At 47.1% G+C, this 15,258-nt stretch overlaps 1 protein-coding gene across 1 annotated transcript in view; it reads right to left on the minus strand.

Annotated features, from left to right (window-relative positions):
- Positions 1-14,375, minus strand: part of EFNA2 (ephrin A2) — a 171,194-nt gene extending 156,819 nt beyond the window's left edge. The window contains exon 1 of the mRNA XM_053372800.1: positions 13,883-14,375. Within this exon, the coding sequence (XP_053228775.1) occupies positions 13,883-14,004 (122 nt within the window). The 5' untranslated portion in view covers positions 14,005-14,375. The remainder of the gene's footprint in view (positions 1-13,882) is intronic.
- Positions 14,376-15,258: the final 883 nt, after the last annotated feature.

A 15,258-nucleotide genomic window follows, 5' to 3' on the forward strand; every position in this document is an offset into this window, starting at 1 on the left:
GCAATGTCAGTGTTGCTGTCCGGACCCCTTTAAAAAAGAGTGTGCAGTTTGTTGACAAAGTACCTTATTATTCTTATTCTTATTCTTAACAACCTAGTTTTCCTTGTAGTAAATATCGCCTCCCGTGTCTCATTCATGCCTCTCGCTCTGTAGACCCAACATGGCCGCGAGCCAACAATTTTAAAAGACACCCGGCAAAAATAACCCTCGCTGTTTTCCTTTTGGGTGGTTTGCATTTGCCAAATCGAGACCAAAAACTATAGGGGGGAGATGGTGGGGTTTGTGGCTAGTTATCTTTTAGCTTCCATCAGGGCTTCTATCTTCTATATCCCAGAAAGCAGGGAAAGGTTCAAATATTATTGCTAATAATAATAATAATAATATGACGTTGACGGGGCGTGCGTCTTTTGACTTCACCCTTACTCCAAAGGAAGTCAATGGGTTTGCTCCTGCGTAAAAAGTATGTGGAAATTTAAGCTTGGCTGCAACAAAACGAGGTGGGGGTTTGCTATAGAACAAAATTTGAAAAGCGAGAAATAACTGAAAGAATATTAAATAAAAAATAAAAAGACCAGAAGCAGATATTTGGATCCACCAAAAATATTTCAGCGATTAGTACTTGGGAGCAGGGAGGGGAAAGGCTGGCGGCAGTGGGAGCTAAAGGTAACTATACTTGGCCGTATTTTTGCCTCGGACGTCAAAAACCTGGTCTGGTTAAAAGTGAGGAGCAAGGATATTCCAGCAGGGCTGCTTCTGTCTTTTTTATTTTATTTTATTTTTTTGGACACGTGGGGAGGATATTGCTAAATGCCCTGTGCGCTCTCACGATGGAGCAGGCGAAAAGGCGGAAAAAATCAAAAATAAAAACCTTACACTATAGCAGACCTTTCCCTGGGTGGATGGAGCGGGTTGTTTACCAGGGATCGGAACGTCCCCCGCTAACCTATAAATGCAAAAGTCTCCCAGCCGCGCACCACCACCGGATCTAGACAGAGAAATGGATAACATGAATATTACAGGCGACACATTCTGACGGCTGGCGGAGGGACAATCCAATTGTACTGGTGGGCATTGTACAACAGAGCTTAAAATAAACCTGAACCACAGTAAGTGGTGTCTGTGGTATTGCGGGGGCTATAAGGCCCCCCCAAAAAAGATTTAAGGATAAGGTGAAGCTGTAGAAGAAGTATAGATTAGGGCAGGGGCCAGCAAACTTTTTCAGCAGGGGGCCGGTCCACTGTCCCTCAGACCTTGTGGGGGGCCAGACTATATTTTTTTTGGGGGGGAAATGAACGAATTCCTATGCCCCACAAATACCCCAGAGATGCATTTTAAATAAAAGGGCATATTCTACTCATGTAAAAACACGCTGATTCCCAGACCGTCCGCGGGCCGGATTTAGAAGGCGATTGGGCCGGATCCGGCCCCTGGGTCTTAGTTTGCCTAGTTTGGCTAGGGCAACAGAGACGGGGCCAGTTTTGAAGGCAATGGAATAAAAAACATGACTACGATCCCTAGCAGATGAATTAAAACCACAGAGTGCAACTCAGTTCTGCCTGTTCATATCAAATTGTCTACTCTTGAGTAGAATTCAGCTGGCTACGCTCTAAAATCATTTTTTTTCCTGGCTGCCCCGAAAGAAAGAGTTGTCTAGACCTATTGAAATTAATAGACCCAACTCATTTGTGTATGGTAATTTCAATAGGTCTGCTGGAAGTAAATCTTGGTTGGATTCAACCTAGATGGATAGATAGATGATAGATAGATAGATAGATAGATAGATAGATAGATAGATAGATGATAGATAGATAGACAGATAGATAGATAGATAGATAGATGATAGATAGATAGATGATAGATATAGATAGATTGATGATAGATAGATAGATAGATAGATAGATAGATAGATGATAGATAGATAGATGATAGATAGATAGATAGATAGATGATAGATAGAATGAATAGGGGAAAGAGGCCACCTTTGCCCAAACGCCTCTTAGTCCCAGTGTTTTCTCAGGAAATTCTTATCCAGAAAACCTCTAAGCGTATTCCGCAGTCCTGATCCCTACCCGTAAATGAAGCTTATGCACACAGCAATTGTCCTTGCTCCCTCACACTGGCGTAAGATCCCGACAGCTGGATCCGGCCCAATGAAGGCCCATCCAGTCCACTCCACTCCAAGCAGGACCCGAGTTCAGGAGAAGCACCTCTCCCCATCTGCGATTCCCTGGCACTCAGAAGCATTGACTGCTTCCAATAACAAAGGGAGAAGACCTCTGGCTATGGTTTCCGTATCCGCCGTAACAACCCCCTTCTAAAATAAACTTCAGGGGAATCCCCACCGCAAGTCTCACCCCCAACCTGTCCATGCTGTCAAAATTTAGACACCAAGCTCTTCAAGGCCACCCTGTAAAGAATGTCGGTTATGCACCTGCGTATATCTGCTAGAGGGAGCGTCTCCACCCCCATCGTCCAGCCCGGACACCTGGGTCCATCTCCCGAGGGCCTTCTGGCGGTTCCCTCCCTGCGAGAAGTGAGGTTACAGGGAACCAGGCAGAGGGCCTTCTCGGTGGTGGCGCCCACCCTGTGGAACGCACTCCCACCAGATGTCAAGGAAATAAACAACTAACTAACTTTCAGAAGACATCTGAAGGCAGCCCTGCTTAGGGAAGGTTTTAATGTTTGATGTTTTATTGTGCTTTTAATATTCTTCTGGGAGCTGCCCAGAGTGGCTGGGGAAACCCAGTCAGATGGGCGGGGTATTATTATTATTATTATTATTATTATTATTATTATTATTATTATTATGTGCAACACACCCGCTACAAGCAAATATACAATATCTGTGTGCATGCCTATAAAAGTACAATGGTACCTTGGGTTACTGATGCTTCAGTTTACAGACTCCACTAACCCAGAAATAGCACCTCGGCTTAAGAACTTTGCTTCAGGATGAGGACAGAAATCGCATGGCGGCAGCGGGAGGCCCCATTAGCTAAAGTGGTGCTTCAGGTTAAGAACAGTTTCAGGCTAAGTACGGACCTCCGGAAGGAATTAAGTTCTTAACACGAGGTACCACTGTATGCACTGGTGTATTCCAAAGCTATGGTCTGTTCCAGTGTAATTCCTCTTGCGTTATATCTATATATATCTATATATCTATATATATTTGCAAATATCTGAAGTATTGCCCTATGGAACCTCTTAAGGTGCTGAGGTCAGCAGAGGGAGCCCTCTTGGTAGTTTCTCCACCATCAGAGGTTTGGGGAGGCAGCGGCCCAGGAGAGGAGAGGTCCTTCTTTGTGGTGGCCCCTAAGCTGTGCAACTCCCTCCTCACAAAGGTATGCCTGGCGCCTTCATTCTACAGCAGGGGCCAGCAAGCGTTTTCAGCAGGGGGCCGGTCCACTGTCCCTCAGACCTTGTGGGGGGCCAGACTATTTTTTTTTTGGGGGGGAATGAACGAATTCCTATGCCCCACAAATAACCCAGAGATGCATTTTAAATAAAAGGACACATTCTACTCATGTAAAAACACGCTGATTCCCAGACTGTCTGCGGGCCGGATTGAGAAGGTGATTGGGCAGGATCCGGCCCCCGGGCCTTCGTTTGCCTACCCATGTTCTACAGCTTCCTGAAGACGCACCTCTTTATCCCGGCCTTTGAGAGTCTTAGGCCCCACCACCTTATTTTCATGATTGCAAGTTTTAAGTTTTTTAACATTGTAACTCACCCTTAGTTTGCCTACCCGTGGGGTAGACACATTTTATTTCACTTTGTATCACGCGCAAACAGGCTTGCAGCTTTTACCCCAGCCTTTCTATGAGAGACCACCAGAATGAAACGATACACGACAAAAAAAGGTTTGTGTATGTGTCTGCATACATGTACAAAATAGTTTATTGCCCCTTAGAGATTTCCAACCTACTCAGATGATTAGAAACACTATACGCACCCACCCACAAACACACACACATGTTCAGTATATGGAATGTGTGCAATAATAATATAAATTTATTATTATTTTTACGATCTTCAAACAAAAACATCTTGGAGGTCCCAGGCCACAGGGAGGTTAGGCTGGCCTCAACCAGAGCCAGGGCTTTTTCGGCTGTGGCTCCAATCTGGTGGACCGCTCTGTCCCAAGAGACTAGGGCCCTGCGGGACTTGACATCTTTCCGCAGGGCCTGCAAGACAGAGCTGTTCCACCAGGCCTTTGGCCAGGGCACAGCCTGACTCCCTCCTTTTGGCAATCTACCCAATGGTTGCCATCAATTTGATTTGAAGTAATTTTTTAATGAAATGATTTTAAAATGTTGTCTTATTTTATTGTTGTTAGCCGCCCTGAGCCCGGCTTCGGCTGGGGAGGGTGGGATATAAATAAAATATTATTATTATATCAATGAAATATACATTTTTGTGTGCATGGACATTCGATATATATATATGCTACATATGGCGTTTTTCCGCGAAACGTGTTGGACAGCCGGATGTATTCACGCCGGCGTGCTATATCCATAGTTTTATGTACGTATCACAACCACGACAATGAAAGCTACAACCTGAGCTGCGCATACCTATAGACTTAGCCAGCGATGCACCCAACCTTTCGAAACTGGGGTGCCCCCGTACGACCCACGGCTTTCAAAATGCACAGGAACCGTAGGCGTTTTGAAATATATCTATGAAGATGTACGTGGTGGGCGATAGCACAGATATAACTGAACCAAGATGGGTGGAAAACTCACGGGAATGAGCTTGTTTTTTAAAAAATTTTTGCAAGTGGACCCAATGGCTTGGCGTGTGGAGCTTTCTTCCAGCAAGTTGAACTTGAAATAAATCTTTTTAAAGGTTCTTTTTTTGGGGGGGGAGGAATGGACATGTAGCCGCACAGCGATCCCGGGGAAAAGTCCCCTCTTTACTCGGCAAAGCAGCATGAAGCTTCTCCTTCATTTCGGATTCAGCACGGAGACGGCATCTGGATGCGAAATGAATAACCTGTGGGGAAAGGAATTGTGCTCCCTAGAGAGAAAGAAAGAGAGAGAACACACACAAAAAAAATCTAGTCGGAGAAATTGGACCTTGTTTGCATCTGCCGTTTATTAACCGTGCGGCCTATCCACCTCAGAGAGGCGCTAAGCGGATTTAACGGTTTGGAAAAGGGGGGGACAGGCCAAGGAAACATTTGAAGGGATTCTGAGGCGAGAACTTATTCTCTCTTTTTTAAGGTGTATAACCCTATCCCAAAAAAAGCACAAGGTTTTAAAAAAATGGGGCGAGGAGAAGGCAGGCAGAGGGAGAGACCGTCTGTGGGGCAGTTGCTACTGAGTCTGTTTTATGGGAGGATTTGTGTACTGGGCCAGGGGAGAAAGCATTCCTGCGGAAGATTCTGGGATGGAAAAGAAGGTAACACAGAAGAGGGAAACCGAGTATCCACAAAAGAACCATTGGTTTAATTTATTTATTGAAGAATACATCCACGAGAAAAGCAGGACTGTGTCCAGATAGCCAAGACCCGAGAAAGAGGAGATATCTCAAAAGCACACACACAAAAACCGATCGGTCAACTCTGCGGAGGGAACCTGGAAGGGGGAAGCAGCCATATTCGAAAGTGGTTGGGGGAAAGTTCGGGAGTTCTTGTGGCCCTCGCTCCAGGCGAACAAATCTGAGCTGCGTCACCAATGCCTTCACCCTCCTCCTACACAACATGGACTGAGATCTTCAACCTACGGGGTTGAAAGGACCAGGCTCATCTGCAAGGAGGTGGCAGGCAGCCATTTTGCCAGGCGGTACCTTGCCGCGGCAGGGCTAGCCATTCGGCGAATGCAGCTGACCAGCTTGCCCTGCCAAGGACGGAAGGGGCTCTTGCTGTACGTCCAGGGGGGACATTTCGCGGGGCGAGATATCACCAAAGCAGAGAGATTGAAGGCACCTCGTGGAAGAGGCTTTGGAGGACATGAAGATGTCTCTACCCCATCCAAACGTGCCTCAAAGCTCGGATTCAGATTTCGGCCGTGCCAATTAAGACAGCGGAGAATGTCAAAGAAGCCTGGCCACTCTTGTAGCCCAGCTTTCTGCCCCAAGAGATGCCCACAAGCTGGACCCAGGTCTCACCACTCGCAACCGGCATTTGGGGCAATCAGATCAGACTTTGGTCCGAGGAGGAGCCGTTGAAAGATGCCCTTGCACACTTCATTTTCAGGCGGTCCCAAACATGCGAAGCCATTTGTTCGGGAAGAGGAAGGAGAACAGGAGAGCTGGGTCTTGTCTGCGCGAATCTTCGCGGGCCACCCTGAAGGCCTTAAGGCTGTTGGGATGGACCTGAATTGACCCAGATAAAAGTGCAAAGGGATGTTGCCCCTCCTAGGTGACAGAGCACCTACTTTGAAAGAGGAAGGTCGCTGGTTCGATCCCCCGCGGTGCAGAATCACAGGATTGTAGAGTGGGGAGGGACCCAAAGAGTAATCTAGTCCAACCCCCGTGCAATGCAGGAATCACAACATGGGAGGTAGGGATGGGGAATGCCTGCTTCTTGAAAGCCTGGGGAGCCCTTGCTGTACTGAGTTGGTAAAAGGCAGCCTTCCCACGTTCCTATTTAGGACGTCTAAGTGGAGAATTTTAGCTGGACACAATGGGGTTAGCCCCCAAGCCAGCTCCTCGGGGCCATGTTTCCCAGATCGGGCCAAACATCTGTCTAGAAACATCTGCATTCTGGTCCCGACCACGACCAGCCCTGGAAAGCCCACAAGCCAGTCGCTATCCGGAAAGCTTCCCATCTCCCTATCAAGAAGAGCAACTTCAGGTAGCTCCCATCAAGGATACAGATAATGGAATCGCCTGCAAGAAGACCCAGCGAGTCTCCTCCACATGGCCAAGCTGTTGCGCCATCACGAACCCAGGAGAGGCAAACGTTCCCCCCCCGCTGCCCCCCAAGAACTTCTTTGTGGTCAAGCGTGGAGTCGACGACCACATGTTTACAGCCAGAGGCGACTGGCCGTCACGTCAAAGTTTTTTTATATATAAAGAATATATATGTATAATGATGATGATGATGATAAAAATTGGAGGAAGGAAAACACTTGTGTAGCTAAATACAGGCCAGGGGGGCAAAGGAAGATGAAATAATGGGATGTACCTGTGTTGACAATCGAGAAAGAAAATAGCCGGCCATTTACCCGTCTCTCTATCTATCTCTATCTCTCTCTCCCCCTTCCACAGAGATTGATATATATAAATGTGGGGGCCCTTTCAGGAATTACATTTGTCGGCAGGAAAACTGTCATTCCGGAATTACTCCAAAACTGCCCATTACACCGTTGCAGGTAGGATGTAGCCGAGAAACAAATCTTTCCCTCTGTTACGTTGGAAATGATTTATCCAATCATGCCGGCACGAAGAGCTGGAATTTGCTGGGGCTTCTGAACGAATCGCCACCCCCTTCTCAGAACAGGGCTGTTTTTTAAAACTTTTCTCTTCCACACATATCCACAGGCACACACACAACACAAAAGCAATGATTTTATCAACGTGGTTTTTTTTAAAAAAAGCATGGTGATTAATATGTGTGCGTGTGTGTGACTCCACCAAAGTTGATTCGACCCTCTGGTGGTGGCGATACAATGGACCCGCCTCAGAATATCAGCTTTATGGAGAACTAGGCTCCACCAAGAAAGTATTACGTCCTAGTCATTAGATGGAAAGATTAAAATAAAGAGAGGGGAGGGGAAGAAGACAAGCGAAAGGCCGGAACGCCTGGCGAAATCCTACAAAAATATTGGGACTGTAAAATCCACACACCCTTTTGGGTGCCTATCTGATGGCAAAGCCATTTAAGAAAAGAAAACCAATTGCGGTGCCCCGAGATATAAAACATGCGATTCACTGCCTGCCACCGGTCAACTTTTGTAGTTCCAGTGAGGCAATATCCGCTCTCCTCCCACCTCAATATCCCCCACCAACCAACAATTCCACTGTTTGTGGCACTGATGTATTCTCCGCCAGCACACAAACCAATATGGAAACTAGTCTCTTTCCAAGTCCCGGAATATAAACATGGCGGCCGTCTTCGGAGACGGGTCTAGGAGAAGCTCGGCCTTGGATTCCGGCTCAGCTTTGTTTTGGGGGGTTTTGGGGGTGGAAACATCATGCCCTACACACACACAAACACACCCCTTCATTCAAACCCAGAAAAGTGCATCCGTCCCGGCCCATGTACCTAACCCGACCCTCCCGCTGTGATTTCAATCAACAGCCGACACAGAGACATATTTAATAAACATCTCCCCACGTTCTCCAGACCCACAGCGACCACATAAAACACGGCGGCGGGTTGAAGATATCAAGGATGCCTGCGGGTGATCTGAAATTGCGTTGGGAAGGGGCGACTGCTTCCCGCGTCTCAATTTACAATTGATTTTTAATTTAGACGCAATTATCAAGGAGGGCATCCCTCTCTTTCTCTCATTCTTTTACCGGGTGAGTCACATGTGCCCTGGGATGGAAACGCTGGCTTCCAGATGGAAGGGATAAAATGGGGAGGACAGGATGAGCAAAGAGATATAGGTATATGACCTATATGCAAGGTTTATTGTTTTGAATGATTCCCCGTCTTGCAAAGAGAGGGATAAGATGCCATGCAATGGCATCGATTACACGTATTCAGAATCCTTTTTTTTATTGTGAGGCAACTGCTGGTCTGTGATGGATGGTCTGGCCCAGACCAGAATTGCCAACTTTGGGTGTGCATATATTTTGCCAATCTGTGCTGGGTCAGTACTGGGAAAACTGGGTCTTATTCCCTTATGTTCCATGGGTTATTATTATTTTTTAAAGTCCTTGAAATCTTTCAGTGGTGAGAATCACTGTCCTAAAAAGGAAACATGGGCTATTCAGTGTTATTCAAATCCAGAGGGTGACCTTTTATTGCTCCAGGTTGCAGGCCAACGCCGCCTTTGAAGTCCTCGAGTGGATCCGCTCTCCCCATGTGGGGCCAGCTGCCCACGCAATGGACCCTTTTCAGGCCACTTGACTTTAGGCCACAGAAGACCCATTCCCTCATCGCACGCCCTATAAGATTCGCAGCATCGTTGGCCGGATCTTGCTACAGTCAGTGTCAAGAACCACACCTGATTTGTCTCTCCCCACTGCCACCTCAAAGAAGTAATAATTGAGGAGGGGGGGTGCAGGGGTTTAAGCCAGCAGAGGAGAAGATAGTAAAAAACCACAGAGGAACTCTGAGATTTCCTGTGCAAACGCCACTGATCTGAAACCACACTGAGCGACGGTGCAAGATGAAAATTCATACCCAAAGTAGCAGAAACAGAAGGGGGACCACAACAGCTTACGACATGGGTAGGCAAACTAAGGCACGGGGGCCGGATCCGGCCCAATCGCCTTCTCAATCCGGCCAGCGGACGGTCCGGGAATCAGCATGTTTTTACATTAGAATGTGTCCTTTTATTTAAAATGCATCTCTGGGTTATTTGTGGGGCCTGCCTGGTGTTTCTACATGAGTCGAATGTGTGTTTTTATTTAAAATGCATTATTTGTGGGGCATAGGAATTCATTCATTAGTATTTTCAAAATATAATCCGGCCCCCCACAAGGTCTGAGGGACAGTGGACCGGCCCCCTGCTGAAAAAGTTTGCTGACCCCTGGGCTTATGATGAGTCCACGCTAGGTATGACCATTGCTGGTTTTAGGTGGCTAAAATCCACTGGCTTCCTTCCATTCCTCATTTCCAAATTCTTGCTTTTAAAAAAAATAAAGTTTAGACCCTCGCCTCCACCAGAACACACATACACTAACCCGCAGGTATTGCTGCTGCCGTGCTAAACATTAATTTGTTCGTGACAGGGAGGGAAATACGACAAATTAGGATAGTGGCCCAAATATGTCTCTGTTTCTTAAAAGCTACGGATTGTATTCAACGTTAAGTCACAACTCAGGAGAGCAGATCCATTGAAATCAAGGGAGATGGTTGTCTTAGGTCCGTTCAGTTCAGTGAGTCTACTCTGAGTAGGATTTGGGTTGGGCAGAGCCCTGCACTGTGGGCCTTGGGAGAGGGGCAATCTCAAGGTTGAACAGGACGCAACGGTTCTCGTTAAGCCATCATAGCGATGGACAGCGACGCGAGGAAATCATACATGCAAACATCACCACCAAAAAAACACCATCGCCGTCCCAAAGGATGTTCACCTTTGCGGCAAGAAATCGTACACCACGCGAATATACGCCGCCTATCTATTGTGGTCTCAAGGCAGGACCACCGACTCTCGTTTTGATCAATCCCACATATATATATTAACGAAAAGGAGTTGAAGGGGAAGATGTGGACCTCAAAAAAGCCCATTGCAAAAATGCAAAATCACCCAGAGAAATATAATCCCTGTGAAGGTCGGAGGTTTCACCCCCCCCCCAAAGCCAGAGTCAGCCCCAAATGCTAGGTGGGCAATGGAAGGAGAGCGTAGAAACAGGGTATTGTCTCGATGGGGCTTGCAACCTCCTGGTTGCGGGCAAAGAAGGTGCCACAGATGCCCGCTGGGTTACAGACAGCCCCCAGATGTTTCGTACCAGACCCAGCTGGTCAGTAATTCAGGAAGCCGGGTTTAGGGAGGCCGAGTCGGCCTGGCGAACCGACCCCCTTTCCCCGGCGCGATCCGCCACAGAGGTCCTCATTGAAAAGAGGTCACAGATTCCCCTCAAATTTTAAAACATTTCATCTCCAGAATGAAGGCCCTCATTCATAATGGCAGGAAATGGGCTAGGGGGTGTGGGACAGAGAGAGAGAGAGAGAGAGAGAGAGAGAGAGAGAGAGAGAGAGAGAGATTTTGCTATTAAAGGTTCCCTTCGGAGCTTTCTCACAGTGAGATTGGGGACCAGAGGGGGGGGGGAATTATCTTCCACTGAGATGTGGGTATATATGGAGAAAACGGGGGGTGGGTGACTTTCTCTTAAGCTGGGCACCGGGGAAATATTTTTATTCCACGTTTCGCCAGGTTTCTGCACAACCGGAAAGGTTCGCTTTTGCATTCGCGAACAGATTTATTTCGTTTTGTTTGCTGCCCATTCAGCGAGGAGCCGAGTGGGCCCAGCAACAATAGCCATCTTTGCTGGTGCCGTGGAGCAAAGGAACAGGAAGACGTGTCAAAGCCTCCAAGCAGAGAAGAGGCCCCCGGACTCTCGAAATTTTGCACCCGCAAAATAATTCGAGACCGTTCCGGGCAAAAGCAGCCGAAGCTTTCTATTTAGAAAAATTGCATGTAAATCAAAGGGAGTTCAGTGGAACAAGCTCCAGTAACTGGCCTATTTAACACACCTGGGGAGGTGGGGGGGGTGTGCCACAGCTTGTCTAAAAGCGCATAAAGAAATAGGGTGCCCCAGGATCTTTAAGTTTTAAATGGGGGGGGGGGAGGAATACGAACACCGGGGGGGGGGGACTGAAAACACTGAAACAAAGTTCAGATAAGAAGCAATAAGAAGCAACCAACGTTTTCTCATCGCTCTTTCTCCTTTAATTTAAGGGGGGTTTCAAACAAAAGGAGGAGTGGTGGTTTTTTTGGGGGGGTATCTTTTAAATAAAAATAAAAATTATCTGCAACATTTAAGGGGTTTTGGGGAGGAGGTGGAGGGGGGAATGGCACAATGCGCCATCAGAATTTTGGACGTGGTCCAAACATCCTGTTTCTCAACTGCTTGAGACTTCAGAAAGCTGTTACAAGCTCTCAAAGAGAGAAGGGGAACCATCCATTTCTGGAACCGCACGCTTACGGTGGACAGAGAAAGAGGGTTCCCCCCCCCCCCGAAAGAGCTGCACGGCCCCCTCCCTCCCAGCTGATTGCTCTAATTCATGTTCACGTTGTAAGATCTGGAAGCTGGGGGTTCCCTTCCACTTTGGGGGTACCAGAAATGGGTGCAGCACACCGAGATTGACCCAGAAACCAAACCCAAAAGGCGGCCGGAATGTACCTGGAGTTCACGGCCAAGGCTGTAGGTCGTGGACTCCCTTGCCCAATAAAACTGTAGAAAGCAGGGAAGGATGGAGGGAGAAAGCTAACCTACTTCGCCATCACATAAGCGAAAACCTTACGGAGCCATGATGAGCTTCGCTAACCTTTCAGCGCTCCATAGAGAGAGTCGCCCGGCTTTCGAAGCAACTTAGAAGTATCCCCATGGAGTCTATGGCCGCAAGCCGGTTTGGAAATGAATGTTCCTTACTTTATTTTTTATTTTATTTTTTTAAAAAACCCTTTATTTCCCTTCCAAGATTCTTCAAGGAGTAGTCCTTGTGCAAGAGATGGTTTTGTCCATCAGGTTAGATGTTGGGGGGGGGGGACACAAGGAAACAGGTCAAGAACTGTCTCGTCTCCATTGTGTGTGTGTGTGTGTGTGTGTGTGTGTGTGTGTGTAAGAGAGAGAACTGGTGTTTTAATTTGACAAGATGCAACCCTGTAAGTGACGCGTAATTGATTTTACAGTCTGCAGTTCTGCTGAAAACTGTTATCATTTTGTTCCTCTTGGCTGACCAGAATTACAACTTCCGAGAATTGACTTCTGGAAGAATGATTTCCCTCCTCAACACACACACACACACACACACACACACACACACACACACACACCGCCACCACTCTTCGGTGGTTCAGATTCCAAACGTAAAACAGCTGTTAAGAAAAAATATATTTCTGTAACCCCACCACCACTGCCGCCTCAATTGTTTTTTATATCTGGCTTGGAAGGGGGGAAGGCGACACAGCGAAACTTATTGAACTTAAGCCTTGAAAAAACGGGGAAACAGATAGATGAAAATATTCAAACAGCCCTGCTATATAGGTACACACACTCAGAATCTGTCAGCCTCAAGACAAACTGATAAGTGCCCCCCAATTCTTCAAAATAAGGCAAAGTCAGTCCAAAAGTTTGACAAAAAAACCCCGGCATATCAGTTATCCTAAAGAGACTGACAATATCATCATTCATAGAGAGATAGATCAGAAATAAGCCCCTCAATAGGGGAAACTGTGTGTGTGGGGGGGGAGAATCACTTTCCACTTAGCAAAGAATTAATCGTGGAGGGTTGTATCCAACTAAGTTCTGCACCTTTGAAATTAATGGGCCACAGTTAGTTGCATCTGTTAAGTTCAATGGATATGGTCTGAGGACTTCACATTGGGTGCAAACCCAGAAGTTGTGTCTGAAGGTGAGTTTGTCTCGACAAGCTAGATGCAATTCAGTACACAGGAGCGTGGTGGGAGTTTAAAAAGAAGGGCATCTCATACAGAGATATAGCAACCCTCTTCTGCTTGGAAGTTTTTCGAGACCTACGTTTGATTTCTCTGGAATTATTTACCACAGACAGAGAGAGGCACTTGTGGGGCAAACTTCCTCCAGGCCGCGTGTGAAAACCCTGGTTTTCCTGGCCATGACTTTGAACAACAGACAGACAGACAGACAGGATAATAATAATAAAAAACCCCACACTTTTAAAAACCATTCCCCCTTCCAACAGTAACATCACTGGCAAGACTGGGTTTCCTTTTACATCATAATAATTTTCAGGCAAGTCCGCAAGAAAGGCTCATTTGAGTAGGGTGAGAAGAGGTTCCCCAAGTATCAGCCTGTGAGATTTATTTATTCTTTCCCTTCTAAAAAGAAGTTTCGCCATTCCTCCCGAATCTTCCAACGCAAAAATATATGGACAAAATAAAATTAATAATAAGAATAATGCATGGACTATAACAGTGCCTTGTGTACATCATCCCTTTGGGGCTACAGCCGCCGCCACCCAAAACATGCACACCCAAAAACTGACAGGGCAACAGTCCCCGAGGTCTAAAACATGCAATAAGCCAGGGGGGTCTTCTCCTGGCTCCCCCCTCCATCCTACCTGGGATTGCTTTTGTTCCAGTACACCGCATAACGATCTGAGATAATTTTGCTGCTGTCGTCCGTCCACACGCAAACCCCAACCAGGGCCACCAGCAACGCAGCTATCTCCAAATTCGGCATCGTACCCCCCTTCTCCTCCACTTTCTTCCACCTCTTCTCCCCTTCTTCCTTTTGTTCCCCGAAAGCTGCGGGGATTTTGGTGGGTGGGTGGGTGTGTTTAGGAAAAAGGCAACCAGGTCATTGCACTTTGCACAAGCGCTTTCTGGCGGATAGCTCTTTCGGTGCGTTTTTTCGGGGAGGTTAGGTCTCCCCTGGACAGTCCAGACCGTGTCCTGTGTTTCTCCTCCACCTCCTCCTCCTTTCACTTCTCTCTCTCTCTCGATGCAAACTATCGCACGCACATCCCTAATTCATTCCACGGGGCAGAATCCCAATAGCTTTCGCTGGCAGAATGGTCCTTCTTCTCTCGTGAAATGTGGCGGGTATAGGCAAGCGTCCTGGTAGCCAAAATATACTGCAAATCAGCGCATTGGTGGGGGCGATCAGAATTTGCTTTTGCAACAGAAGGCTTCTTAATAGATAGACAAGAGATGTGTGCTATCTAGGAACACATAGGGTGTGGCGTGGGTCTTCCCACACGCCCTAAGAAGACATCACCGCAACTTTCGGTTCCCAGGGTCTGAGTTACTTCCAGCTCTCTCAAACTCTTCATAAATGGAGCAGGGAGGAGAGAGGTTCCATCTCTAAGAAACTGAATAACTTGGGCTCAAAAATACTGGAGGAAGCAGGCGGCGGCTGAGTGGTTATAGCAGGGAACCTCGGCATGTCGTACAACTGGCCCAGAATCTCCCCACTCTTGCTGGGGGTGGGGAAGAGAGAGGGGGGAAATTGCTGTGGAGTCAGCAAGCAAACTTTGAGGTGCCCGCTCGTCTCTGGAGAGCGGCTAATCCTAGCATATCATTCGAAAAAAAAAAAATAAATAAAAAGGCCACCAACCGACAACTTTGCATTCAAACAAATTCCTGGTTTCCAAAAAGAAGTTTTGAAAAATTGAAATGAAATAAAAACCTTGTCGAGGGCTTTCCTTCTGCAATTTGCAACCGGTTGGCTGAAAAGATGAGATGAATTTCTTGCAGAAAGGAAGGAAAGGAAGAAGGAATCACCCCCCCAAAGAATGAGGACTCAAAACTTGCTCCCGGGTTTGGGTTGTTTCTTTTTTCAAAGCAGAGAAAAGATGCCTTGCGGTTCTTCTGCTTCTGTTTGTAATAGATGGGAGCCCCGTGTTGTCTTTTCCTGAAGAAATGGAAGAAGGAAGGAAGGAAGATGTAAATAACACAAAGTTTTGCGGTGAGAGGGAGTGGTTTGTCCCCTTGC

The sequence above is a fragment of the Podarcis raffonei genome, chromosome 18 (assembly GCF_027172205.1).
Source record: "Podarcis raffonei isolate rPodRaf1 chromosome 18, rPodRaf1.pri, whole genome shotgun sequence".
In the NCBI taxonomy this organism is placed as follows: Eukaryota; Metazoa; Chordata; class Lepidosauria; order Squamata; family Lacertidae; genus Podarcis; species Podarcis raffonei.